We start from the raw sequence: 27,667 nt of genomic DNA on the forward strand, positions 1-27,667 counted from the left end.
TGGGTTTCCATGGCCGAGCAGCTGCACACAAGCCTAAGATCACCTTGCGCAATGCCAAGAGTCGGCTGGAGTGGTGTAAAGCTTGCAGCCATTGGACTCTGGAGCAGTGGAAACGCGTTCTCTGGAGTGATGAATCACGCTTCACCATCTGGCAGTCCGACGGACGATTCTGGGTTTGGCGGATGCCAGGAGAACGCTACCTGCCCCAATGCAAAGTGCCAACTGTTAAGTTTGTTGGAGGAGGAATAATGGTCTGGGGCTGTTTTTCATAATTCGGGCTAGGACCCTTAGTTCCAGTGAATGGAAATCGTAACGCTACAGAATACAATGACATTCTAGACGATTCTGTGCTTCCAACTTTGTGGCAACAGTTTGGGGAAGGCCCTTTCCTGTTTCAGCATGACAATGCCTCCGTGTATAAAGTGAGGTCCATACAGACATGGTTTGTTGAGATCGGTGTGGAAGAACTTGACTGGCCTGCACAGAGCCCTGACCTCAACCCCATCAAACACCTTTGGGATTAATTGGAACACCGACTGCTAGCCAGGTGTAATCGCCCAACATCAGTGCCTGACATCACTAATACTCTTGTATCTGAATGGAAGCAAGTCCCCACAGCAATGTTCCAACATGTAGTGGAAAGCCTTCCCAGAAGAGTGGAGGCTGTTGTAGCAGCAAAGGGGGGACCAACTCCATATTAATGCCCATGATTTTGGAATGAGATGTTCGACGAGTAGGTGTGCACATACTTTTGGTCATGTAGTGTATATATCATGGTCACAAGGCATATGAACTAACGGGTTATAGAGCAAACAACGCAATTATGACAACACATAGGTTGTTGTAATATGGCTTTTTGGGGGGCTTGGCTTCCCCAGTGATTTTACCCACGCATCGCTACTGCTCTCTAGTAACTGATCCGTTGTGAGTATTGTGAAATAATAATATTTTAATGTAGAAATAATTTAATATAGAAAACTTATCCGAGAGCAGCGCTGGCTTTCTTTCAATCCTTTTCTGCATCGACACATGCTCCAAAGACGCACTTAACAAACGTTCTCTCTGCGTGGTGTTTTGGGAAACGCATGTTACATCTTCAGCTGTTGGAACAAGTGCCATCGCTATCGGAAAGGGCCCTGGTCTATCTGATGAGAGGGATGCCAACCTAACCTTGACACCAAACACATTGCACATGATCTAACAACAGACCGACAAATGCCATTACTTGTAGGCTAATACGTTTTTCCTTATAGCCTACATGATACAAATCTATCCGTATTTTCCTAAATCTTCAAGAGTTCAAATCAAATTGTATTTCTCAAATTTCTTGTTCATTTCCTTCCCAGTCCTCTAGAGGGAGTTTCATTGGAATGTCGATAGGAGGGCTATTCTCCCACATCGGCGGACAGCTGTTACAACGAGCAGGGAAAACGGTGTCCACCGATATAGAGGCAATCCGAGGCTCATAACAGGCGCAAATTAACCCAATTCCCTTCTTTTGGGATGAGAGACTGCAACGAACAAAAATAATACCAAATTCTAACTGTAGATTTGTCTTAAAACGTATTTTATTAGGACACATCAGTCCGCAGTTGGCGTCGTGCAGGGTCCGCCTCAAGCGCAGCGGAGCGAAGAGTTGACAACAGCCGGGATACAGGCAAGAGGAGACACTGTGGAATACCCAGCGCCAGGGAGCCAGAGAGCGGACCCGGGGCTGGATGTAACCGGACTTACCCTCCCCAGCGGTTCGCCATGGGGGAGACCAAAATTATCTATCATTTGGACGACCAGGAAACTCCGTACCTGGTCAAGTTGCCCATCGCTGCGGACAGGGTTACTCTTGCCGACTTCAAAAATGTCCTCAATAAACCCAACTATACATTTTTCTTCAAATCTATGGACGATGATTTCGGGTAAGACCATTGTGCAAAATGGGCAAAGTAACTTATTTTGCTGCTCTTCCATATAAATATGGGGCGTAGAAGTGGTGTATTTATCTTTCCTGTTATTGATACAGTTGCGTAGACACTGGGATTTTATATTCCCGGACTGATTCTCTGAGCCCTGCCTTTCCTGTCAATGTCACTTGATAGCCTAGGACTTTCAGGGCACCTTTACGCATTGCTCAAATACAGTAAATAGCTTTCCCACCAGTGTTTTGAAAAGGCTACAAATATGTTATCCGATCTGATCAAATGGGATAGATTGTAGTTTATTTGATATATCAAGAGCGTCCATTTTGGAAATGGAGGACTCAGGTTATTGGCAGCACTGAGGAGAAGGGGTGGGGGGCAGTTGTGCGGTTGGAAGTCAGATATTTTCAGGAGGGACCGAGTTGTTCCAAACGGGTGCTTTTCTGTTTATGCCACATAGGAGGTGTTGATGGTTTCCAAGGCTTTACGAATTTTCACTTTGTGGCTGTGATATCTAGTGGAAATCCTAGTTCTCCCCGTACTCTGATTTACTGAGGGTATTGTCTGTGTCTGAGTTGGCAGATTTTACTGTTCCGTGTTCTGTAGAGACTGATTTAACAGTAGTCAAATAAAATGCTTGGCAGAGGATGAACATGATATTGTCCATTCCCGCGGCCTTAGTTTTTCTTGAAAATGGAGGCTAGAAGGGGACCATGGAGAAGGTTGACGTGCCAGGCTCTTTTGTGATCAACAGAAAATGAGGTTTAATCTCCTTGCCCTAACAAATTCAACCGTCATTATAGTGTGTGTGAGAGAGAGCTTGAATGTGTTGGAGAGAGATAAAATACATTTTGTGATCTGTGCTGATGGCTACTTTGTAGCTTCTAGAATGTTGGACTTGGAAACATTGTGGATAGGGATTGGGATTACCCTAGTCATGGTTGACACCAAGACACACACACACACAGGCTAGACAAAGTGTGGCCAGCAAGTGGTATGGTTTCATCCTTCTTCTGCCCAGCAGTGTACAGTGCATTCGGAAAGTATTCAGACCTCTTGACTTTTTCCACATTTTGTTACGTTACAGCCTTATTCTAAAATTGATTAAATAAATAAAAATCCTCATCAATCTACACACAATACCCCATAATGACGAAGCGAAAACAGATTTTTTTACTTTTTGGAAGTGTATTAACAATTTAAATTAGAAATACCATATTTACATAAGTACTCAGACCCTTTGCTATGAGACTCGAAATTGAGCTCAGGTGCATCCTGTTTCCATTGATTATCATTGAGCTGTTTCTACAGCTTGATTGGATTCCACCTGTGGTAAATTCAATTGATTGGACATGATTTGGAAAGGCACACACCTGTCTATATAATGTCCCACAGTTGACAGTGCATGTCAGAGCATAAACCAAGCCATGAGGTCGAAGGAATTGTCCGTAGAGCTCTGAGACCGGATTGTGTTGAGGCACGGATCTGGGGAAGGGTACCAAAAAATGTCTGCAGCATTGAAGGTCCCCAAGAACACAGTGGCCTCCATCATTCTTAAATGGAAGAAGTTTGGAACCACCAAGACTCTTCCTAGAGCTGGCCTCCCTGCCAAACTGAGCAATAGGGGGAGAAGGGCCTTGGTCAGGGAGGTGACCAAGAACCCGATGGTCACTCTGACAGAGCTCCAGAGTTCCTCTGTGGAGATAGGAGAACCTTCCAGAAGGACAACCATCTCTGCAGCACTCCACCAATCAGGCCTGTATGGTAGAGTGGCCAGACGGAAGCCAGTCCTCAGTAAAAGGCACATGACAGCCCGCTTGGAGTTTGCCAAAAGGCACCTAAAGTACTCAGACCATGAGAAACAAGATTGAACTCTTTGGCCTGAATGCCAAGCGTCACGTCTGGAAGAAACCTTGCACCATACCTACGGTGAAGCATGGTGGTGGCAGCATCATGCTGTGGGGATGTTTTTCAGCGGCAGGGACTGGGAGACTAGTCAGGATCAAGGGAAAGATGAACGGAGCAAAGTACAGAGAGATCCTTGATGAAAACCTGCTCCAGAGCGCTCAGGACCTCAGACTGGGGCGAAGGTTCACTTTCCAACAGGACAAGACCGTAAGCACACAGCCAAGACAACACAGGAGTGGCTTTGGGACAAGTCTCTGAATGTGAGTGGCCCAGCCAGAGGCCGGACTCGAGTGGCCCAGCCAGAGTCCGGTCTCTGGAGAGACCTGAAAATAGCTGTGCAACGACGCTCCCCATCCAATCTGATAGAGCTTGAGAAAAATCTGCAGAGAAGAATGGGAGAAACTCCCCAAATATAGGTGTGCCAAGCTTGTAGCGTCATACCCAAGAAGACTCGAGGCTATAATCACTGCCAAAGGTGCTTCAACAAAGTACTGAGTAAAGAGTCTGAATACTACAGTATGCAATGTAAATGTAATGAAATAAGGCTTCACACAGATGTGAATACAATATTGACTTAAATGGTATACAGTAATACACCTTTCAAACCAATACGTTTTCCCGCCAACTTTAGCATCCCGCCAACTTTTTTCCACCTTTACTTTATATCTCAAAGGCGTTGCTGGTATCAAAGCCTAAACTTTTATTTCCGCAAACTGACCTAGTCACGATTGCGGTGAAGTTCTGCCATTAGCCGTAATGCTAAGGCAGCATTGGCACACACTACGCTCTTAAAGGTGCTACAGATAGGATTATTTTGGAATTTATGCATTGTAATTTCAGAAAATGTCCATAATATATCTGCAGTAATAGTGGAATGATAGTGTTTCACAGTATTACTTACCCGCCAGTGTTGTGATTGACTGTGATATTCGCCTATTGATTTCTTCCGCTGGAGCAGCATCTGTTGTCAAAATGGGAAAGCTGTTTTGACTTTGTGGCAGTGTTATCTAGTGGCAGTTCTAAACTTCACCCTCTTCGCTTAGCCCACCACATGCACTGTTTTCTTAACCACAGCTGGATGGATCCATAAAGAATTATTGTGGGAATAAATATCACTGAATGAAGAAAATATTGGAATACATTTGGCTATTGCATTGGAAGGCATCAAATTGTTGCTTACTGAAACGCCTAAAGTCATCTAATTGTTAGAATACATTTGAAGCATTAGCCTAGCCTACCCGCGTGTGGTTAACTATTACTGCTTTGAGACAAGCGTGGGGACTCTTGATAAATCAATCAATGTCAGATTTTTATTTTCACTGAATCTCCGTTTGGATATTGATTAGGCTATAGAAATGTTAGCTAAGTGGAGGTGAAGCTGCTCATGATCATCTTGTCTAGATGGCTAATTTATTAGCACATTTTGTTAGCATGTTGTGTAGTTTAACGTGGATTATTTTGCTCTTCACTCACAGTCTCTTAGTAACCCAGGCCTACTCGACCAAAAGCCTGTGACTTGTCTTAATCAATCAATGTGATTTTGTTTCACTGAATTTCAGTCTGTAGGGTATATTTGCTTAATTCTCTGGCTGGGCAAATAAGTGGAGGTGGTTTAGCTCATCTATTTGTTTGCTCATCTATCACTGATCAGGAACATTTAGCATGCTATAATGTAGCCTAAATCAAGTGTTCATCTATCACTGATCATGAACATTTAGCATGCTATAATGTAGCCTAAATCAAGTGTTCATCTATCACTGATCAGGAACATTTAGCATGCAATAATGTAGCCTAAATCAAGTGTTCATCAATCACTGATCAGAAACATTTAGCATGCTATAATGTAGCCTAAATCAAGTGTTAATCTATTACTGATCAGGAACATTTAGCATGCAATAATGTAGCCTAAATCAAGTGTTCATCTATCACTGATCAGAAACTAGCATGCTATAATGTAGCCTAAATCAAGTGTAGGCCTATTATTTTGCTCGATCGCATATAGGCAACTCCAAAAGCCTGTGATGTTGTGAAGTATGAACAAGAGACTCGCATGCTTTTGAAAATATAGATTGCTATTATTTTCTATCGGTGTCATGATGAAGGTGCTCTTAATGTTAGACCCTATGCCTGCTCCCTAACAAAGCAGAGTGAGGGTAGGAAAGAGATGAAACATGGATTTAAAAAAGCATGGGCTTGCCTTGGGCTTTGTTTCAAAAGATCGCTTTTTATATTCTTAGCTTACTGTAGAATCTATGCGTGTTGACTGTGATCAGGGTAGCCTAAGTGTGTCTTGTCTGTTTAATGAACAAAATAACTATTGATTTCATGTGCATGGCACAGCCATGTAGCCTACAGGCTGCACAGATCAGTACTATAATTAAACTCTAAATAGGCCATTCTGTTCTTTTGAAATTACATTTTATTAGTCTTATAATGTTTCTTAGGACCTGCCTAAAACAAATTATTAATGGATTTCTTTGTGATGGTGTTTTTTTAAAGGATATATTAAAATAGACGTCCACGTTTTGCTGTATGTGATAGGCAGCGCAGTTTTATAGCCTACAGACATATTTAACAGGTGAACATCAAGACAGTTGATATTTTCCTTTGAAGTATGAATGCTACTATTGTATGTAGCCTACTGTAATTTCAATTTTTTTGAGTAGCCTAGACAATGTTTTACAATTTGCGGGCAGTCCAGCATATTTCGGTTGGGGAGAAAGTCAATGCAAAAATGTGTTGAATTCAAATGTTCTGCTGACAGGTCCACAATGTTCTGCTGACAGGTCCACAATGTTTTACTGACAGGTCCACAATGTTTTACTGACAGGTCCACAATGTTCTGCTGACAGGTCCACAATGTTCTGCTGACAGGTCCACGATGTTCTGCTGACAGGTCCACAATGTTCTGCTGACAGGTCCATTGTTTTCTCTTTCAGAAACTGTCACAGTCCTTCCAAATACAGCATAAATTAGTAAATATTGTATTTTTTTTATTCTGCCAACACAGTAAATAGACCGGTAGCTTATGTAAAATATTTCACAGTATGTATAGGCCTCAGTATTGCTATGCGATAGGAGCGCGACGTCATAAGCCTATTGCTCTTTTTTTACAAACTGCCGTGGCCTAATTCTAACAGTGACAAATTATACTGCAAATAAAGGACATTACTAACCAGCTTTCCATCCAACCGTTTTATGCGAGTAAAGTACATGTCGGATAAAACATTTCACAACAGGCCTGATGGAAACAACACATTTGTCGGTAAACCTTCCAAATCTCGACACAACAAAATACAGTGGGGAAAAAAAGTATTTAGTCAGCCACCAATTGTGCAAGTTCTCCCACTTGAAAATATGAGAGAGGCCTGTAATTTTTATCATAGGTACACGTCAACTATGACAGACAAATTGAGAAAAAAAAATCCAGAAAATCACATTGTAGGATTTTTAATGAATTTATTTGCAAATTATGGTGGAAAATAAGTATTTGGTCACCTACAAACAAGCAATATTTCTGGCTCTCACAGACCTGTAACTTCTTCTTTAAGAGGCTCCTCTGTCCTCCACTCGTTACCTGTATTAATGGCACCTGTTTGAACTTGTTATCAGTATAAAAGACACCTGTCCACAACCTCAAACAGTCACACTCCAAACTCCACTTTGGCCAAGACCAAAGAGCTGTCAAAGGACACCAGAAACAAAATTGTAGACCTGCACCAGGCTGGGAAGACTGAATCTGCAATAGGTAAGCAGCTTGGTTTGAAGAAATCAACTGTGGGAGCAATTATTAGGAAATGGAAGACATACAAGACCACTGATAATCTCCCTCGATCTGGGGCTCCATGCAAGATTTCACCCCGTGGGGTCAAAATGATCACAAGAACGGTGAGCAAAAATCCCAGAACCACACGGGGGGACCTAGTGAATGACCTGCAGAGAGCTGGGACCAAAGTAACAAAGCCTACCATCAGTAACACACTACGCAGCCAGGGACTCAAATCCTGCAGTGCCAGACGTGTCCCCCTCCTTAAGCCAGTACATGTCCAGGCCCGTCTGAAGTTTGCTAGAGTGCATTTGGATGATCCAGAAGAGGATTGGGAGAATGTCATATGGTCAGATGAAACCAAAATATAACTTTTTGGTAAAAACTCAACTCTTCGTGTTTGGAGGACAAAGAATGCTGAGTTGCATCCAAAGAACACCATACCTACTGTGAAGCATGGGGGTGGAAACATCATGCTTTGGGGCTGTTTTTCTGCAAAGGGACCAGGACGACTGATCCGTGTAAAGGAAAGAATGAATGGGGCCATGTATCGTGAGATTTTGAGTGAAAACCTCCTTCCATCAGCAAGGGCATTGAAGATGAAACGTGGCTGGGTCTTTCAGCATGACAATGATCCCAAACACACCGTTCGGGCAACGAAGGAGTGGCTTCGTAAGAAGCATTTCAAGGTCCTGGAGTGGCCTAGCCAGTCTCCAGATCTCAACCCCATAGAAAATCTTTGGAGGGAGTTGAAAGTCTGTGTTGCCCAGCGACAGCCCCAAAACATCACTGCTCTAGAGGAGATCTGCATGGAGGAATGGGCCAAAATACCAGCAACAGTGTGTGAAAACCTTGTGAAGACTTACAGAAAACGTTTGACCTGTGTCATTGCCAACAAAGGGTATATAACAAAGTATTGAGAAACTTTTGTTATTGACCAAATACTTATTTTCCACCATCATTTGCAAATAAATTCATAAAAAATCCTACAATGTGATTTTCTGGAATTTTTTTTTCTCATTTTGTCTGTCATAGTTGACGTGTACCTATGATGAAAATTACAGGCCTCTCTCATCTTTTTAAGTGGGAGAACTTGCACAATTGGTGGCTGACTAAATACTTTTTTCCCCCACTGTACCTCAAAATTACTAGAAAACTCAACACAGTTTAGTTAAACGTGCAGTGGTGGAAAAAGTAACCAATCTTCAAATTTGAGTAAAAGTTAAGATAGCTTAATAGAAAATGACTCAAGTAAAAGTGAAAGTCAACCAGTAAAATTCTACTTGAGTAAAAGTCTAAAAGTATTTGATTTTAAATATGCTTAAGTATCAAAAGTAAATGTAATTTAAAAAATATACTTAAGTATCAAAAGTAAAAGTATAAATAATTAAAAATTCCTTATATTAAGCAAACCAGACAGCACCATTTTCTTGTTTTGTTTTTTAATGCCAGGGGCACACTCTAACACTGAAACATAATTTTCCTGTCCTGCTAAGCATTCAAAATGTAAAGAGTACTTTTAGGTGTCAGGGAAAATGTATAGAGTAAAAAGTACATTATTTTCTTTAGGAATGTAGTGAAGTAAAAGTAATCAAAGTTATAAATAGTAAAGTAAAGTACAGATACCCCAAAAAACTAGTACTTTAAAGTATTTATACTTTACACGTTTACAGTGGTGTAAAGTACTTATTTCTAGATTATGAAAACATAACCATGCATACAAACCGGAAAACAGGATAAAAAATAAGGATACACAGAGCTTTTCACTGGACTTCTTCTAACGGTCACGAGCCAACATACAAAGAGAGGCATGCATGCGCCTGCAGCAGTAACACTCCAAATGCCTCTCCCTAGTGGTAGCGCTAAGTATACAGTGCATTTGGAAAGTATTCAGACCCCTTGACCTTTTCCACATTTTGTTACGTTACAGCCTTATTCTAAAATTGATTAAATACATTTTTTTCCTTATCAATCTACACACAATACCCCATAATGATGAAGAGAAAACAGGTTATTAGAAAAAAATAAAAATACCTTATTTACATAAGTATTCAGACCCTTTGCTATGAGACTCGAAATTGAGCTCAGGTGCATCCTGTTTCCATTGATCATCCTTGAGATGTTTCTACAACTTCATTAGAGTCCGCCTGTGCTAAATTCAAATGATTGGACATGATTTGGAAAGGCACACACTTTTCTATATAAGGTCCCACAGTTCACAGTGCATGTCAGAGATAAAAACCAAGCCATGAGGTTGAAGGAATTGTCCATAGAGCTCTGAGACAGGATTTGGTCAAGGCACAGATCTGGGGAAGGGTACCAAAAAATGTCTGCAGCATTGAAGGTCCCCAAGATCACAGTGGCCTCCATCATTCTTAAATGGAAGAAGTTTGGAACCACCAAGACTCTTCCTAGAGCTGGCCTCCCTGCCAAACTGAGCAATAGGGGGAGAAGGGCCTTGGTCAGGGAGGTGACCAAGAACCCGATGGTCACTCTGACAGAGCTCCAGAGTTCCTCTGTGGAGATAGGAGAACCTTCCAGAAGGACAACCATCTCTGCAGCACTCCACCAATCAGGCCTGTATGGTAGAGTGGCCAGACGGAAGCCACTCCTCAGTAAAAGGCACATGACAGCCTGCTTGGAGTTTGCCAAAAGGCACCTAAAGTACTCAGACCATGAGAAACAAGATTGAACTCTTTGGCCTGAATGCCAAGCGTCACGTCTGGAGGAAACCTGGCACCATCCCTACTGTGAAGCATGGTGGTGGCAGCATCATGCTCTTGGGATGTTTTTCAGTGGCAGGGACTGGGAGACTAGTCAGGATCGAGGGAAAGATGAACGGAGCAAAGTACAGAGAGATCCTTGATGACAACCTGCTCCATAGCGCTCAGGACCTCAGACTGGGGCTAAGATTCACCTTCCAACAGGACAACGACCCTATGCACACAGCAAAGACAACACAGGAGTGTCTCTGAATGTCCTTGAGGGGCCCAGCCAGAGCCCGGACTTGAACCCAATCAAACATCTCTGGAGAGACCTGAAAATAGCTGTGCAGCAACACTCCCCATCCAACCTGACAGAGTTTGAGAGGATCTGCAGAAAAGAATGGGAGGATTTCCCCAAATAAAGGTGTGCCAAGCTTGTAGCGTCATACCCAAGGAGACTCGAGGCTGTAATCGCTGACAAAGGTGCTTCAACAAAGTACTGAGTGTCACGCCCTGGCTCTGGGGACTATGTTATGTTGAGCCAGGGTGTGTAAGTCTATGTTTAATTTTCTATGTTGGTCTGAGTGACTCCCAATCAGAGGCAACGAGTGTCAGCTGGGTGTCTCTGATTGGGAGCCATATTTAACTGTTTGTCTTGCACTTTGTGTTTTGTGGTTTCTTGTTCCTTTTGGTTGTGTATCGAAGGACTTCACGTTTCGTTCTTTGTTTTGATCGTGTGATCTAGACAATAAATATAAATATGTTCACCCGCAACGCTGCGCCTTGGTCTCCCTCCTTAAGCGATCGTGACAGAAGAAACCACCTTAACCAGACCAAGCAGCGTGTTCAGGAGCCATCGCTGGCAGATCTCCGTGGCAACCTCGACTGGATCAAGCAGCGTGACGAGGAGAGAGGATGGACGTGGGAGGAGATGATTGCGAGTCTGGCAAGAGGGAGGAGAGACCCCCAGGAAATTTTTAGGGGGGGGCTCACGACGTCGGGGCAGCAGGTGTACGGGTTAGAGCGGTGCAAAGCGTTGGCAGAGAAGGCCGCCAGGTTAGGGGGGCCACTGGGCACAGAGGAGAGGGAAAGTGTGGAGGCACGGCGAGAGGTACTGGGGTGTGTTACCAGTCCGGTCCGGCCCGTTCCTGATCCCTGCGTGGGGCCAGTGGTGTGTCCCCCCAGTACGGTCCGGCCTGTTCCTGCCATTCCCACCAAGTCAGTGGTGCGCGTCGTCAGCCCAGCCCGGCCTGTTCCTGCCATTCCCACCAAGTCAGTGGTGCGCGTCGTCAGCCCAGCCCGGCCTGTTCCTGCCATTCCCACCAAGTCAGTGGTGCGCGTCGTCAGCCCGGCCCGGCCTGTTCCTGCCATTCCCACCAAGTCAGTGGTGCGCGTCGTCAGCCCAGCCCGGCCTGTTCCTGCCATTCCCACCAAGTCAGTGGTGTGCGTCGACAGCCCAGCCCGGCCTGTCCCTGCTCCACGCACAAAGCCTACGGTGTGCGTCGCCAGCCCAGCCCGGTCTATTCCTGCTCCCCGCACCAAACCTACGGTGTGCGTCGACAGCCCAGCCCGGCCCGTTCCTGCTCTCCGCACCAAGTCTGTGGTGCGCGTCGCCAGCCCAGTCCGGCCCATCCAAGCTTCCCGCACCAAGCCAGTGGTGTGCGTCGTCAGTCCGGCACGGCCCGTGCCTGCTCTCCGCACCAAGTCTATGGTGCGTTTTCGTCAGCCCTGTCCGGCCCGTTCCTGCTCTCCGCACCAAGTCTGTGGTGCGGCGTCGACAGCCCGGTCCGCCCGTCCAAGCTCCCCGCACCGGGTCAGTGGTGCGCGTCGTCAGCCCGGTCCGGCTCATTCCTGCTCCCTGCACCAAGTCAGGGTGCGCTCGTCAGCCCGGTCCGGCCTGTTCCTCCTCCACGCAGCAAGCCAGGGGGTGTGCGTCGTCAGTCCAGCACAACCCGTGCCTGGGTCATGTCCGGAGCCGGATCCGCCGCCGAGGCGGAGTGCCCACCCGGTCCCTCCCCTGTTGTGGTTGTTTGCGCGGCCGGAGTCCGCGCCTTTGGGGGTACTGTCACGCCCTGGCTCTGGGGACTATGTTATGTTGAGCCAGGGTGTGTAAGTCTATGTTTAATTTTCTATGTTGGTCTGAGTGACTCCCAATCAGAGGCAACGAGTGTCAGCTGGGTGTCTCTGATTGGGAGCCATATTTAACTGTTTGTCTTGCACTTTGTGTTTTGTGGTTTCTTGTTCCTTTTGGTTGTGTATCGAAGGACTTCACGTTTCGTTCTTTGTTTTGATCGTGTGATCTAGACAATAAATATAAATATGTTCACCCGCAACGCTGCGCCTTGGTCTCCCTCCTTAAGCGATCGTGACACTGAGTTTTAAAGGGTCTGAATACTTACACTACCAGTCAAACGTTTGGACACCCCTACTCATTCAAGTGTTTTTCTTAATTTTTACTACATTGTAGAAGAATAGTGAAGACATCAAAACTATGAAATAACACATGGAATCATGTAGTAACCAAAAAAGTGTTAAACAAATCAAAATATATGTTATATTTGAGATTCTTCAAATAGCCACCCTTTGCCTTGATGACAGCTTTGCACACTCTTGGCATTCTCTCAACCAGCTTCATGAGGTAGTCACCTGGAATGCATTTCAATTAACAGGTGTGCCTTGTTAAAAGTTAATTTGTGGAATTTCTTTCCTTCTTAATGCGTTTGAGCCAATCAGTTGTGTTGTGACAAGGTAGGGGTGGTATACAGAACATAGCCCTATTTGGTAAAAGACCAAGTCCATATTATGGCAAGAACAGCTCAAATAAGCAAAGAGAAACTACAGTCCATCATTACTGTAAGACCTGAAGGTCAGTAAATCCGGAAAATTTGAAGAACTTTGTGAAAGTGCAGTCGCAAAAACCATCAAGCGCTATGATGAAACTGGCTCTCATGAGGACTGCCACAAGAAAGGAAAGACCCAGAGTTACCTCTGCTGCAGAGGATAAGTTCATTAGAGTTATCTGCACCTCAGATTGTAGCCCAAATAAATGCTTCACAGACTTCAAGGAACAGACACATCTCAACATCAACTGTTCAGAGGAGACTGCGTGAATCAGGCCTTCATGGTCAAATTGCTGCAAAGAAACCACTACTAAAGGACACGAATAATAAGAAGAGACATGCTTGGGCCAAGAAACACGAGCAATGGACATTAGACCGGTGGAAATCTGTCCTTTGGTCTGATGAGTCCAAATGTTAGATTTTTGGTTCCAACCGCCATATCTTTGTGAGACGCAGAGTAGGTGAACGGATTATCTCCACATGGGTGGTTCCAACTGTGAAGCATGGAGGAGGAGGTTTGATGGTGTGGAGGTGGCTTGCTGGTGACACTGTTAGTGATCTATTTAGAATATAAAATATTCTTCAATGATTCCATATGTGTTATTTCATAGTTTTGATGTCTTCCCTAATATTCTACAATGTAGAAAATAGTAAAAATAAAGAAAAACCCTTGAATGAGTAGGTGTGTCCAAACTTTTGACTGGTACTGTATGTAAATGTTATATTTCAGTTTTATTTTATTTATAATTTTGCTTTGTCATTATGGGGTATTGTGTGTAGATTTATGAGGGGAAAAAAACTATTTAATCAATTTTAGAATAATGCTGTAACGTAACAAAATGTGGAAAAAGTCAAGTGGTCTGAATACTTTCCGAATGCACTGTACATGTATATCAATGTAACACCATGGAGGAAGACACTAGTAATGAAGTGGATGGCTCAGAAATAAGAAATACATATTTTTAATGCACTTGAATTATTATACTCAGGTAAAAAGTAACCTTTTTACAGCATGTGGAAACATTGCTACTGGAACATGTTCACACACCCTTTTTACATGTGAGGAGAATAACAGTATTTCACCCCCACATGTGAACTTGCAATTTCACATGTGAAAGTTAGATTTTCACATATGAATGTTTCTCACATGTAAAACTGCAAATTTGATTTTCACATGTCAATGTTTTTCACATGTGAACTTGCGATTTCACATGTGAAACTACAATTCACTTGTGAGGTGAAAACAACATGTTATTCTCCTCACATGAGAAAAGGTGGTGTGAACGTGTGAACTCTATTTAATACATATGACAATAGGCAGATGCTGCTTCTGCTGCAGACCTGTGCTGATAGGCAGAATTCTTGTGCTATTCCTCCTTTCCTTGAAGTAATCACTGATCACTGACTGGACGGATTGGTGGAAGCTATGAAAGGATATCCTTGCTCTCACCTATCCAATCGTGTTAGATCAGTGGTTACTTTAAGGAAGGGAGGAGGACTGAAGGATGCATTGGAGGATGTTATGTAAACAGAAGCCTGGTGTGGACCACCAGATCCTCACCCTACCGCTCCAGACCCCCAACCGGGTACGTCTGTTTCTATAGTAGTGGATACTGTTTGTTTGTGTGTGTGTGTGTGTGTGTGTGTGGTGTGTGTGTGTGTGTGTGTGTGTGTGTGGTGTGTGTGTGTGTGTGTGTGTGGTGTGTGTGTGTGGTGTGTGTGTGTGTGTGTGTGTGTGTGTGTGTGTGTGTGTGTGTGTGTGTGTGTGTGTGTGTGTGTGTGGTGTGTGTGTGTGTGTGTGTGTGTGTGTGTGTGTGTGTGTGTGTGTGTGTGTGTGTGTGTGTGTGTGTGTGTGTGTGTGTGTGTGTGTGTGTAGCGGAGCAGAGTGGTCAGTCTGGCACTAACTGATCTGAGGTGGAATTGGAAAGCTCTTTTCTCTCTCTCTCTCTCTCTCTCTCTCTCTCTCTCTCTCTCTCTCTCTCTCTCTCTCTCTCTCTCTCTCTCTCTCTCTCTCTCTCTCTCTCTCTCTCTCTCTCTCTCTCTCTGTCTCTCTCTCTCTCTCTCTCTCTCTCTCTCTCTCTCTCTCTCTGTCTCTGTCTCGTCTCTGTCTCTGTCTCTGTCTCTGTCTCTGTCTCGTCTCTGCTCTCTCTCTCTCTCTCTCTCTCTCTCTCTCTCTCTCTCTCAGGAAGCTGACCTACTTTCCTCCCTTCTTCCTGTTTTATTTTCCTGTCTTCCCCTCTTTCTTCTTGGTCTACTTGAGACTATTTGCATATTAGATGTGTGCGCATGTACTGGGGAATATGTTAGCTCTCTTTGTCTGTGTGTGTCTGGTCTCTGTGGATATTTAATCGGTCTCTCGGTCCTATTTGTGTTGTTTATTCCTGGGAAGAAAACAGGATGCCGACTCTGAACCTCTGAGATTATTACCCTCCCTTCCTTTCACCTCCATCCCTTCCCCCCTGCTCTCTTTCCCATCCCTCATGTCTCTCTCTTTCATCCTCCCTCTTTTTCCTAGCTCTTCCCTCCTCCCTCTCTCCATCCGTGTGTGTCCAGAGCAGAATCCCTCTTATTTGTCTGTAGTAAATCTAATCAGGGAGGTCTATGAAGATGCAGGGCCTCGTTTATTAGAGCTTCACTGCTTTGCCACATCAATGGAGCAGTCTGCACCTGCAGGGCTGGATAGATTAACCAGTCAAACAACCCATATCACGCTGTCCTGTGTGGCTCAGTTGGTAGAGCATGGCGCTTGCAACGCCAGGATCGTATGTTCGATTCCTGCCGGGGCCACCCAATACCAAAATGTATGCATGCGCTACTGTAGGTCACTTTGGGAAACAGCTACTAAATGGTATATATTATTATTATTAGTTTTTCTGAATTGCTAAAACACTAAACCCCATTCTCTGAACCAAATGCTCAGTGGTCTAAACCCATTTGTCGAATCAATCGCTCTTTTTGCAAAACTCTAAACACATTCTCACTCACTAAAACACATTTCGCACTGTGATGCACTTGTGTTACAAAATGGTAAACACAGGCGGCAAAAGTGGAACACAACTACAACACAGTTGTCATTGTTTACACACAACCACTCCAAACTGTTGACACTTGTTTCTAATGATGTGATCAAACCAGTTGTACAGAATATATATATATATATTTTTTAATTTAACCTTTATTTAACTAGGCAAGTCAGTTAAGAACAAATTCTTATTTACAATGACGGCCTACACCGGCCAAACCCGGACGACGCTGGGCCAATTATGCGCCGCCCTATGGGACTCCCAATCACGGCCGGTTGTGATACAGCCTGGAATCGAACCAGGGGGTCTGTAGTGACGCCTCAAGCACTGAGATGCAGTGCCTTAGACCGCTGCGCCACTCGGGAGCCCATTATAAGCCAGTTCAGAGTGCACAGGTGCATTGAATGTTGATACCAACAATGGATGGAAACAATCTGAGAGGCAGAGGAAGAGTACGTGTAAGAGGTGGTGGACGAGGAGGAAGAGTACGAGGACGAGGAAGAGCAAGACCAAGAACAGTAATTTCAGAAGAAATTTGAGCAACTGTGATAGACCATGTTGTTGTTCATGGAATGACAATGAGGGAAGCAGGACAAAGAGTACAACCCAATTTGAGCAGATTCTCTGTGGCCACCATAATCAGGACATTCAGAGAAGAGAACAGGTCATTGTTTCTTTTTATTTTGGTAATTGAAAGTTTACTGTATACATTTGATTCATTACATCACTTTGTCAATACAATTCTTACCATACAATATTTTACATGTAGAAGTAATGTCCATTACTATTTTTACTGTATGTATACGTTTGTAAGGGCATTTTCCCTTTTTGTAGAATTGCAAGACTACCACATGAGGGTGGAAGGCCTGCTATGTTCTCCCAACAGCAAGAGGCTCTCATTTTTGATATGGTCCTTCAAAACAATGCCATCCGACTGCGTGAAATACAGCAGAGTTGTTGAACACAATGTAAACTTTGAAGGAATCAACAGTGCCAGCCTTTCTACCATTGACCATGTCCTCCAGCGCAACAGGGTATGCATGAAGTAAGTGTACATATTACCATTTGAGCACAACTCAGAAAGGGTCAAAGATCTATGATTTCAGTATGTGCAAGTAAGTGTACACTCAGACACTTTCAGCGCTGATGCTTACAGTACAATGCTATGCTACTAGCCTACTGGTACTGTAAACTGCACTATATTGTAGTGTATGTAAATCAGGAGTGCATACAAATGCACTATTGCAGAAGTATGTCTTTCTGTATCACTTACTAAACTACTTATTTATCTATTTTTATATATAGAGAGTGTTTGAATTGGATTCCATGGAAAGGCCCTATGAATACATTTTTGTAGATGAAGCAGGGTTCAATCTGGCGAAGAGGAGAAGGAAAGGCAGGAACATAATTGGCCAACGTGCCATTGTGGAAGTCCCTGGCCAGCGTGGTGGCAATGTCACCCTTTGTGCAGCCATAAGTAATCATGGGGTTCTCCACCGTCATGCTACCCTGGGGCCATATAACACTGAACATCTTCTTACATTTCTGGGTGGTCTTCGGGATGTTTTGTTTGAGCGTGAGCAGCAGGATCATCAGCAGGCCGTGCATCCTGTCTATGTCGTGGTTTGGGACAATGTCAGCTTTCACCGTGGTGTCCGGATACGCGAGTGGTTCAACATCAACCAGCGATTCATAAATGTTTGCCTTCCACCATACAGCCCTTTCTTCAACCCAATAGAATAGTTTTTCTCTGCGTGGCGGTGGAAGGTCTATGACCGAAAAACCCATATACCAGGAAAAATCTCTTACAGGCAATGGAATTGGCCTGTGGTGACATAGGTGTGGAGTGTTGTCTAGGCTGGATCCGGCACACCAGAGGGTTTTTCCCCCGTTGCCTGGCAAGGGACAACGTTGCCTGTGATGTGGACGAAGTCCTCTGGCCGGAACCAGCACAAAGACGTGATGCTGAGGCAGAATGAATCTCTCATTGACTTTGATTTCGCAGTTGCACAACATTTTTGAGTGTACTGTAATGTGCTTTCATTTAGAGTTTTCTTTGGCTTTTGCAGTTGGACTACTGTATTTTTATGTAAGTGCTGAAAATACAGACATTCAATACTGTATTACTTGCAGTACTTACAGTATACAATATATTCACTGTACTAAGTTGTGATTACTATACTTTTTGTTTTAATTGCAAAATGCGTTTACTATATACAATTTAAAAAAGAATCTGTAACTACATGCCCTGGACGCTGTGTTCTCCATTTTTTATGTAGTGTCTAATGAACGCTCTGTAGTGTTTATATATTGACTGGCTGTGTGTATGATCTGAAAGCATTGTTTGATTTAGAGCACAGATTAAATGGTTTTGAGGCAATTGTTTGATTTTGCCAGAAGAGTCAGGGGTTTTGTGAATGTAGTTTGAAGATTTGGTTTTGTGTTTAAAGTTTTGAGAAAATGGGTGAAGGTTTCAAGAAATGTGTCTTAGCAATCGAGAAAAACTGTATTATTATTATTATTATTATTATTATTATTTTGTTATAACCAACTCACAGCACAGGCCATGATGGTACACATGGGTGATAGCTATTAGCTGGTGGCCTAAAATAATAAGTCTGACAACTTTTTCCTTCGTAAAACTGCTTGATTCGGTATGTGTGACTGGGAGCGTGTATCTATGCAGATGTGTTGCCTGAGTTCTATTTGTTGTCGTTTGGTGTTGTGACAGGTCCGTGTGACCTGACCAGGAAAAACTCTTGGCTCCATTTATATAGACTATAGAACCCAACTATGGATCAATACTTTTTTTCTGGTCATGTCACTTGGTGAGGAATCAGGGAAGAGAGGGCATAGAGGACATGGATAGATGATGAGGGAGGTAGAGATGGAGGGTTTCAGGGACAAACGAAGAGGGGCAAAGGGATTGAAAGAAGGGTAATAATAATAATAATATGCCATTTAGCAGACACTTTTATCCAAAGCGACTTACAGTCATGCGTGCATACATTTTTGTGTATGGGTGGTCCCGGGGATCGAACCCACTACCTTGGCGTTACAAGCGCCGTGCTCTACCAGTTGAGCTACAGAGGACCACAGGGTAGTTGGGATGAGAGGAAAAGTGTGGACAGAACAGAAGATGTCTGGACAATTTGTGTGAGACAGACGTGCGATGAGAAAGGTTGAGGTTATCCATACTAGCATACTACTTAGAATGCATGCCCAATACATTACTTAATTCTAAGTAGTATGTTAGTTTTCATATTGATCACCCATGGGTTGTCAATGTGTCATCCATTGACATCCATTCACAGAATGACCCAGCAGAGTCAAGGTAAAAATGTATTTACGATCATGGAGAGTTTATGTAATATAATCTGTGTTTTGATAGCTATGGCCTGTGCTGCTGCTGGATTAGTGCTCACTCAGTGATAGAACAATGGTAAATCCTGTGCTGCTGCTGGATTAGTGCTCACTCAGTGATAGAACAATGGTAAATCCTGTGCTGCTGATGGATTAGTGCTCACTCAGTGATAGAACAATGGTAAATCCTGTGCTGCTGCTGGATTAGTGCTCACTCAGTGATAGAACAATGGTCAATCCTGTGCTGCTGTTGGATTAGTGCTCACTCAGTGCTAGAACAATGGTAAATCCTGTGCTGCTGCTGGATTAGTGCTCACTCAGTGATAGAACAATGGTAAATCCTGTGCTGCTGCTGGATTAGTGCTCACTCAGTGCTAGAACAATGGCAAATATTGTGCTGCTGCTGGATTAGTGCTCACTCAGTGCTAGGACAATGGTAAATCCTGTGCTGCTGCTGGATTAGTGCTCACTCAGTGCTAGAACAATGGTAAATATTGTGCTGCCGCTGGATTATTGCGCACTAAGTGCTAGAACAATGGTAAATCCTGTGCTGCTGCTGGATTAGTGCTCACTCAGTGATAGAACAATGGTAAATATTGTGCTGCTGCTGGATTAGTGCTCACTCAGTGCTAGAACAATGGCAAATATTGTGCTGCTGCTGGATTAGTGCTCACTCAGTGCTAGGACAATGGTAAATCCTGTGCTGCTGTTGGATTAGTGCTCACTCAGTGCTATAACAATGGTAAATATTGTGCTGCCGCTGGATTATTGCGCACTAAGTGCTAGAACAATGGTAAATCCTGTGCTGCTGCTGGATTAGTGCTCACTTAGTGCTAGAACAATGGTAAATATTGTGCTGCTGTTGGATTAGTGCTCACTCAGTGCTAGAACAATGGTAAATATTGTGCTGCTGTTGGATTAGTGCTCACTCAGTGCTAGAACAATGGTAAATATTGTGCTGCTGCTGGATTAGTGCTCACTCAGTGCTAGAACAATGGTAAATCCTGTGCTGCTGCTGGATTAGTGCTCACTCAGTGATAGAACAATGGTAAATATTGTGCTGCTGCTGGATTAGTGCTCACTCAGTGCTAGAACAATGGTAAATCCTGTGCTGCTGCTGGATTAGTGCTCACTCAGTGCTAGAACAATGGTAAATATTGTGCTGCTGCTGGATTAGTGCTCACTCAGTGCTAGAACAATGGTAAATCCTGTGCTGCTGCTGGATTAGTGCTCACTCAGTGCTAGAACAATGGTAAATCCTGTGCTGCTCCTGGAGTAGTGCTCACTCAGTGCTAGAACAATGGTAAATCCTGTGCTGCTGCTGGATTAGTGCTCACTCAGTGCTAGAACAATGGTAAATATTGTGCTGCTGCTGGATTAGTGCTCACTCAGTGCTAGAACAATGGTAAATCCTGTGCTGCTCCTGGAGTAGTGCTCACTCAGTGCTAGAACAATGGTAAATCCTGTGCTGCTGCTGGATTAGTGCTCACTCAGTGCTAGAACAATGGTAAATCCTGGGCTGCTCCTGGAGTAGTGCTCACTCAGTGCTAGAACAATGGTAAATCCTGTGCTGCTGGTGCTCCTGACCTCTTTTACAACTACATGGAGGCCCTAAACCTCCCGGCTTGGCAGTGGGTTCAGAGGCCGAGTCGATCACCACCACACTATGGAGAGTTACAATCCCTCACTGCTGCTGCTGTTAATTTGTAATCCCATGGACACACATATTAACATACACACCGATTTACACGCACACACACACACGCACACGCACAGTTTGCTGTTCTTATTCTGGAAATAGGAGAAAGGGAGCGAGTGAGTGTCAAAGAAGGTAGCATGAGATAGAGGGAAAGAGAGGATAATCTAGACAAACGAGAGAGGGGGAGAATGAGATCACAGCTTGCCCAGGCCCGGGGGTCTCAGAGTAGTGAGTGAAAATATGTGAATGGGAGGATAATCAGTTCTTAAGCATTTCATTTCATTTGCCTGCCCTGCATGACTTAGGTAGCAGTCTGTGTGTGCATCCATGTGCATATCGAAAACCCTGCTGAGGCACTTTGGAGTTAATTAAAACACAACGTTTCATGTCATTGGTCCTCTGTAGCTCAGCTGGTAGAGCACGGCGCTTGTAACGCCAAGGTAGTGGGTTCGATCCCCGGGACCACCCATACACAAACATTTATGCACGCATGACTGTAAGTCGCTTTGGATAAAAGCGTCTGCTAAATGGCATATTATTATTATATTATTATCATTGTGTGGCCTCACTTAGTTGCACCATTTTCTACTATGCAAATGTTGTGTTTGAATCATGGTTTTGCGAGAGAGAGATGGCTTAGAGAGTAGAGTTCCTGTCAGATTACTGGTGTGTCTTTGTGTGTGTTTGATACAGTAGAGTTCCTGTCAGATTACTGGTGTGTCTTGGTGTGTGTGATACAGTAGAGTTCCTGTCAGATTACTGGTGTGTCTTGGTGTGTGTGTGTGTGATACAGTAGAGTTCCTGTCAGATTACTGGTGTGTCTTGGTGTGTGTGATACAGTAGAGTTCCTGTCAGATTACTGGTGTGTCTTTGTGTGTGTGTTTGATACAGTAGAGTTCCTGTCAGATTACTGGTGTGTCTTTGTGTGTGTGTGTTTGATACAGTAGAGTTCCTGTCAGATTACTGGTGTGTCTTTGTGTGTGTGTTTGATACAGTAGAGTTCCTGTCAGATTACTGGTGTGTCTTGGTGTGTGTGTTTGATACAGTAGAGTTCCTGTCAGATTACTGGTGTGTCTTGGTGTGTGTGATACAGTAGAGTTCCTGTCAGATTACTGGTGTGTCTTGGTGTGTGTGTGTGTGATACAGTAGAGTTCCTGTCAGATTACTGGTGTGTCTTGGTGTGTGTGATACAGTAGAGTTCCTGTCAGATTACTGGTGTGTCTTTGTGTGTGTGTTTGATACAGTAGAGTTCCTGTCAGATTACTGGTGTGTCTTTGTGTGTGTGTGTTTGATACAGTAGAGTTCCTGTCAGATTACTGGTGTGTCTTTGTGTGTGTGTTTGATACAGTAGAGTTCCTGTCAGATTACTGGTGTGTCTTGGTGTGTGTGTTTGATACAGTAGAGTTCCTGTCAGATTACTGGTGTGTCTTTGTGTGTGTGTGATACAGTAGAGTTCCTGTCAGATTACTAGTGTGTCTTTGTGTGTGTTTTATACAGTAGAGTTCCTGTCAGATTACTGGTGTGTCTTTGTGTGTGTGTGATACAGTAGAGTTCCTGTCAGATTACTGGTGTGTCTTTGTGTGTGTGTGATACAGTAGAGTTCCTGTCAGATTACTGGTATGTCTTTGTGTGTGTGTGTGATACAGTAGAGTTCCTGTCAGATTACTGGTGTGTCTTGGTGTGTGTGTGTGTGATACAGTAGAGTTCCTGTCAGATTACTGGTATGTCTTGGTGTGTGTGTGTGTGTGATACAGTAGAGTTCCTGTCAGATTACTGGTGTGTCTTGGTGTGTGTGTGTGTGATACAGTAGAGTTCCTGTCAGATTACTGGTGTGTCTTTGTGTGTGTGTGTGTGATACAGTAGAGTTCCTGTCAGATTACTGGTGTGTCTTTGTGTGTGTGTGTGTGATACAGTAGAGTTCCTGTCAGATTACTGGTGTGTCTTGGTGTGTGTGTGTGTGTGATACAGTAGAGTTCCTGTCAGATTACTGGTGTGTCTTGGTGTGTGTGATACGGTAGAGTTCCTGTCAGATTACTGGTGTGTCTTGGTGTGTGTGATACAGTAGAGTTCCTGTCAGATTACTGGTATGTCTTTGTGTGATTTATCTTACTCTTACTTATGGTGAAAAGAAAATACAGATGTGCTATCTTAATTTGAACAGTTTCTCACAGCAGGAAATTAATCCTGCAGCAACAGGAAATGTGAATTTGATTTTAAGTATTATGTGGATAATAATTCATGTACATTTGTGTAGGGGTTAATATATTTTTCGTATTTTTCGTTAGGGCAAATCAAGTCTGACATTTTTAAGTGGAAATTACAAACTACAGAATCCTTTTTAAACCTTGAATACAGTACAAGTTAGCATTTCCTGCTACGCAGGAAAATTCGATGCAACACAAGAGTCATCAAATTAAGTTAACAGATCTGTAAAGTATTTTTACACACATCCAAATGTGGCTCAGGAGCAGGACAAAACTAGGTCAGGTAAATAAATAAGGTAAATATCTACTCACTGTTTGCTTCTCCCTTTCTTAAATGCACGCGCACACACAGACGGACAGACAGACAAACACACATCACTTCATGTATCCAACAGAGGAAGTGAGAGAGTCCGTGGCTCAACCTCTGTCTGCGGATGTCCATCAGCACCTAGCAGACCTGTGTGTGTTCCTGTGCCTGTGCCTGCTCATGATTGTCTACTCGTGTTTGTACTCATGGGTAAAGTTTGTGTAAAGGATTTCAGTGAAGTGTGGAATACATTTTAAATGATGTATTAAACCAGCCATATTTCTTTCTATTCTTATTTTTTTATTTTCCATATCTTTTATGCTCTTTACCTCTAACAACGCTCCTAACAGCTGTCTGTCTGTCTTTCCCGTTCCTCTTGGTGGTTTCTATGGCAACAGGGTTCACTTGGGGTCAGCACCTTTTCAGGGAGCAGCTGGGGAGGGGCTAGGGGCGTGAGCAACTTTTTGTAGCTGTGTGTTAGTGTTTGAGAGAGACACACTGAGACAAATGTGTGGTATTGTAGAGCCTGGTAGTGTATTGTTGCCATCTGGCTGTTGTCATTTCATGTATTTATTTGCCCCACACAACCACGTCAACTGAATTTCCCTTTACTACATGTCTTTGTTATTTTGTTATTATACACAATTGTTGGTATTAAAGGTCCAATGCAGACGTTTTTATCTCAATATCAAATCATTTCTGGGTAACAATTAAGTACCTGATGTTTTTCAATGAAAATGCTCAAAAAGAAACAAAAATAGCTTCTTAGCAAAGAGCAATTTCTCATGCAAGAATTTTGCTAGGACTGTCTGGAAGTGATCTGAGTGGGGAGGGGGAAAATGAAAACTAGCTGTTATTGGCAGAGAGGTTTGGAAATATCTTTCTAATTGGTCTATTAACTAATTTACCGTCTGGTGATGTCACCAGGCAGGCCAAAACTCCATCCCATCAAACAGGCTGAAATTTCAGGCGCTCTTTTCAAAAAGCTCTTACACTAAAAGGGCATTATCATAATTTTCACAATTTCACATTACTGTTCCAACCTCATAGTGTGGAAATATTCACTGAGTATACAAAACATGACAGACTGACCAGGTGAATCCAGGTGAAAGCTATGATCCCTTATTGATGTCACTTGTTAAATCCACTTCAGTCAGTGTAGATTATTTTTAAGCCTTGAAACAATTGAGACATGGATTATGTATGTGTGCCATTCAGAGGCTGACTGGGCAAGACAAAAGATTTTAGTGCCTTTGAACGTGCTATGGTACTAGGTTCCAGGCGCACCAGTTTGAGTGTGTCAAGAACTGCAACGCTGCTGGGTTTTTCACGCTTAAGTTTCCTGTGTACATCAAGAATGGTCCACCACCCAAAGGACATCCAGCCAACTTGACACAACTGTGGGAAGCATTGGAGTCAACATGGGCCAGCATCCCAGTGGAACGCTTTAGACACCTTGTAGAGTCCATGCCCCAACGAATTGAGGCTGTTCTGAGGGCAAAAGGGGGTGCAACTCAATATTAGGAAGGTGTTCCTAATGTTTTGTACACGTTTTAACTGCACTGGTCCTTTAAGAGATGAATTCCTGTGTCTCATCAGCAGGGTCATGTTCATTATGCACAGAACGGAAGAAAACGACTGAAACAGGGAGTTGAATTGTCCAGTAAGAGCAGCTTAATTTTGTTTTCTGTTAATCTTTTTAAAACATCTGCCGTTGTATGCCCTAATGAACATGACCCTGGCCTAGATGGAGGGAGTGGGTTATGTAAAAGCACAATATGTAAAATGTATATACTGTATTAATTGATTTTCAAGAATGACTTGTAATTTGTAAGAATGTAATTGATGCACTTGCTCCATTGTTTACATTTTCGCTGGTGGCCCACTCTGATGGTTGTGATATCGAACCAGGAATCTGTAGTCTGTAGTGACACCTCTAGCACTGAGATTCAGGGCTTTAGACTGCTGTGCCACTTGGGAGCCCACTCGGGAGTACTCAGACCCTTTACTCAGTACTTTGTTGAAGCACCTTTGGCCGCGATTACAGCCTTGAGTCTTCTTGGGTATGACGCTACAAGCTTGGCACACCTGTATTTGGGGAGTTTCTCCCATTCTGCAGATCCACTCAAGCTCTGTCAGGTTGGATGGGGGCAAACTTCCGAACAATCTTTTGAAAGTTATTAGATCAATGCATGAAGGGCAATGGTGTTCTACACTGTTTTCTTTTGTGTCCCACATTTATTTATACAGTTGAAGTCGGAAGTTTACATACACACAATACATTTAAACTCCGTTTATTTTTTCTTCCCATTTGCAACCAAGCTTTAACTTCCTGACTGATGTCTTGAGATGTTACTTCAATATATCCATATAATTTTCCTTCCTCATAATGCCATCTATTTTGTGAAGTGCACCAGTCCCTCCTGCAGCAAAGCACCCCCACAGCATGATGCTGCCACCCCTGTGCTTCACGGTTGGGATGGTGTTCTTCGTCATGCAAGCATCCCCCTTTTTCCTCATTATGGCCAAACAGTTCTATTTTTGTTTCATCAGACCAGAGGACATTTCTCCAAAAAGTACGATCTTTGTCCCCATGTGCAGTTGCAAACCGTAGTCTGGCTTTTTTATGGCGGTTTTGGAGCAGTGGCTTCTTCCTTGCTGAGCGGCCTTTGAGGTTATGTCGATATAGGACTCGTTTTACTGTGGATATAGATACTTTTGTACCTGTTTCCTCCAGCATCTTCACAAGGTCGTTTGCTGCTGTTCTGGGATTGATTTGCACTTTTTGCACCAAAGTACGTTCATCTCTAGGAGACAGAACGTCTCCTTCCTGAGCGGTATGACGGCTGCGTGGTCCTAAGGTGTTTATACTTGCGTACTATTGTTTGTACAGATGAACGTGGTACCTTCAGGCATTTTGAAATTGCTCCCAAGGATGAACCAGACTTGTGACTTTCCCATGATGTCAAGCAAAGAGGCACTGAGTTTGAAGTACAGCCACAGGTACACCTCCAATTGACTGAAATTATGTCAATTAGCCTATCAGAAGCTTCTAAAGCCATGACAACATTTTCTGGAATTTTCCAAGCTGTTTAAAGGCACAGTCAACTTAGTGTATGTAAACTTCTGACCCACTGGAATTGTGATACAGTGAATTATAAGTGAAATAATCTGTCTGTAAACAATTGTTGGAAAAAGTACTTGTGTCATGCACAAAGTAGATGTCCTAACTGACTTGCCAAAACTATAGTTTGTTAACAAGACATTTGTGGAGTGGTTGAAAAACACGTTTTAATGACTCCAACCTAAGTGTAACTTCCGACTTCAACTGTATATAAAAAAAACTTAACCACCCAATATTGTTAATCAACCAGGTTGTCACGAAATAATTATAATATAATAGTAGCCTTACGTTGTTTAAAAAAAATAATTAATGCCAATATTGTTTTCTATGCTTGTTTTCACTTCATACTTTGGGATGCACTTGTAGTCAGAAAGGCCCTTTTTTCGTGTAGGCAACAGTAGACGTACACGATTTTCTTCAAAATGCATTTCATATTTCGTGGAGCCTACATTACACATTTTTCTTTCATAATGCACTTTATACAAGGCTATGTCAAATTTTATGAGGGTTGCCAGATTGGAGAGAAAATACAGATGTTTTTTTGTGGTATCGATGATGGTATTTGATTGGGGAATGGGGATACATTTTTATGATGGGAAATTATAATACACACACATACAAACACTTACACACATATATGCACAATCGCTTTGTTTGTACTCACGTTATAACCATGTCACGATCATTACAGGAAGACTCGGACCAAGGCGCAGCGTGATAAGCGTACATTTTATTTACCGTACTGCACACGAAACAAAACAACAAACCAAACGATACGTGAAGTCCTAGGTTATACACACCAAACCAAACGGAAC

At 43.2% G+C, this 27,667-nt stretch overlaps 1 protein-coding gene across 7 annotated transcripts in view; it reads left to right on the plus strand.

The window, feature by feature from the left end:
• Positions 1-1,398: 1,398 nt before the first annotated feature.
• The window catches only part of LOC121567306 (segment polarity protein dishevelled homolog DVL-3-like), a 73,042-nt gene continuing 46,773 nt past the window's right edge, over positions 1,399-27,667 (plus strand). For all 7 annotated transcript variants that reach the window (XM_045218305.1, XM_045218310.1, XM_045218324.1 and 4 more), the window contains exon 1: positions 1,399-1,913. In XM_045218305.1, the coding sequence (XP_045074240.1) occupies positions 1,753-1,913 (161 nt within the window). In that variant the 5' untranslated portion in view covers positions 1,399-1,752. The remainder of the gene's footprint in view (positions 1,914-27,667) is intronic.

Source organism: Coregonus clupeaformis, chromosome 6 (genome assembly GCF_020615455.1).
Source record: "Coregonus clupeaformis isolate EN_2021a chromosome 6, ASM2061545v1, whole genome shotgun sequence".
Lineage (NCBI taxonomy): Eukaryota > Metazoa > Chordata > Actinopteri > Salmoniformes > Salmonidae > Coregonus > Coregonus clupeaformis.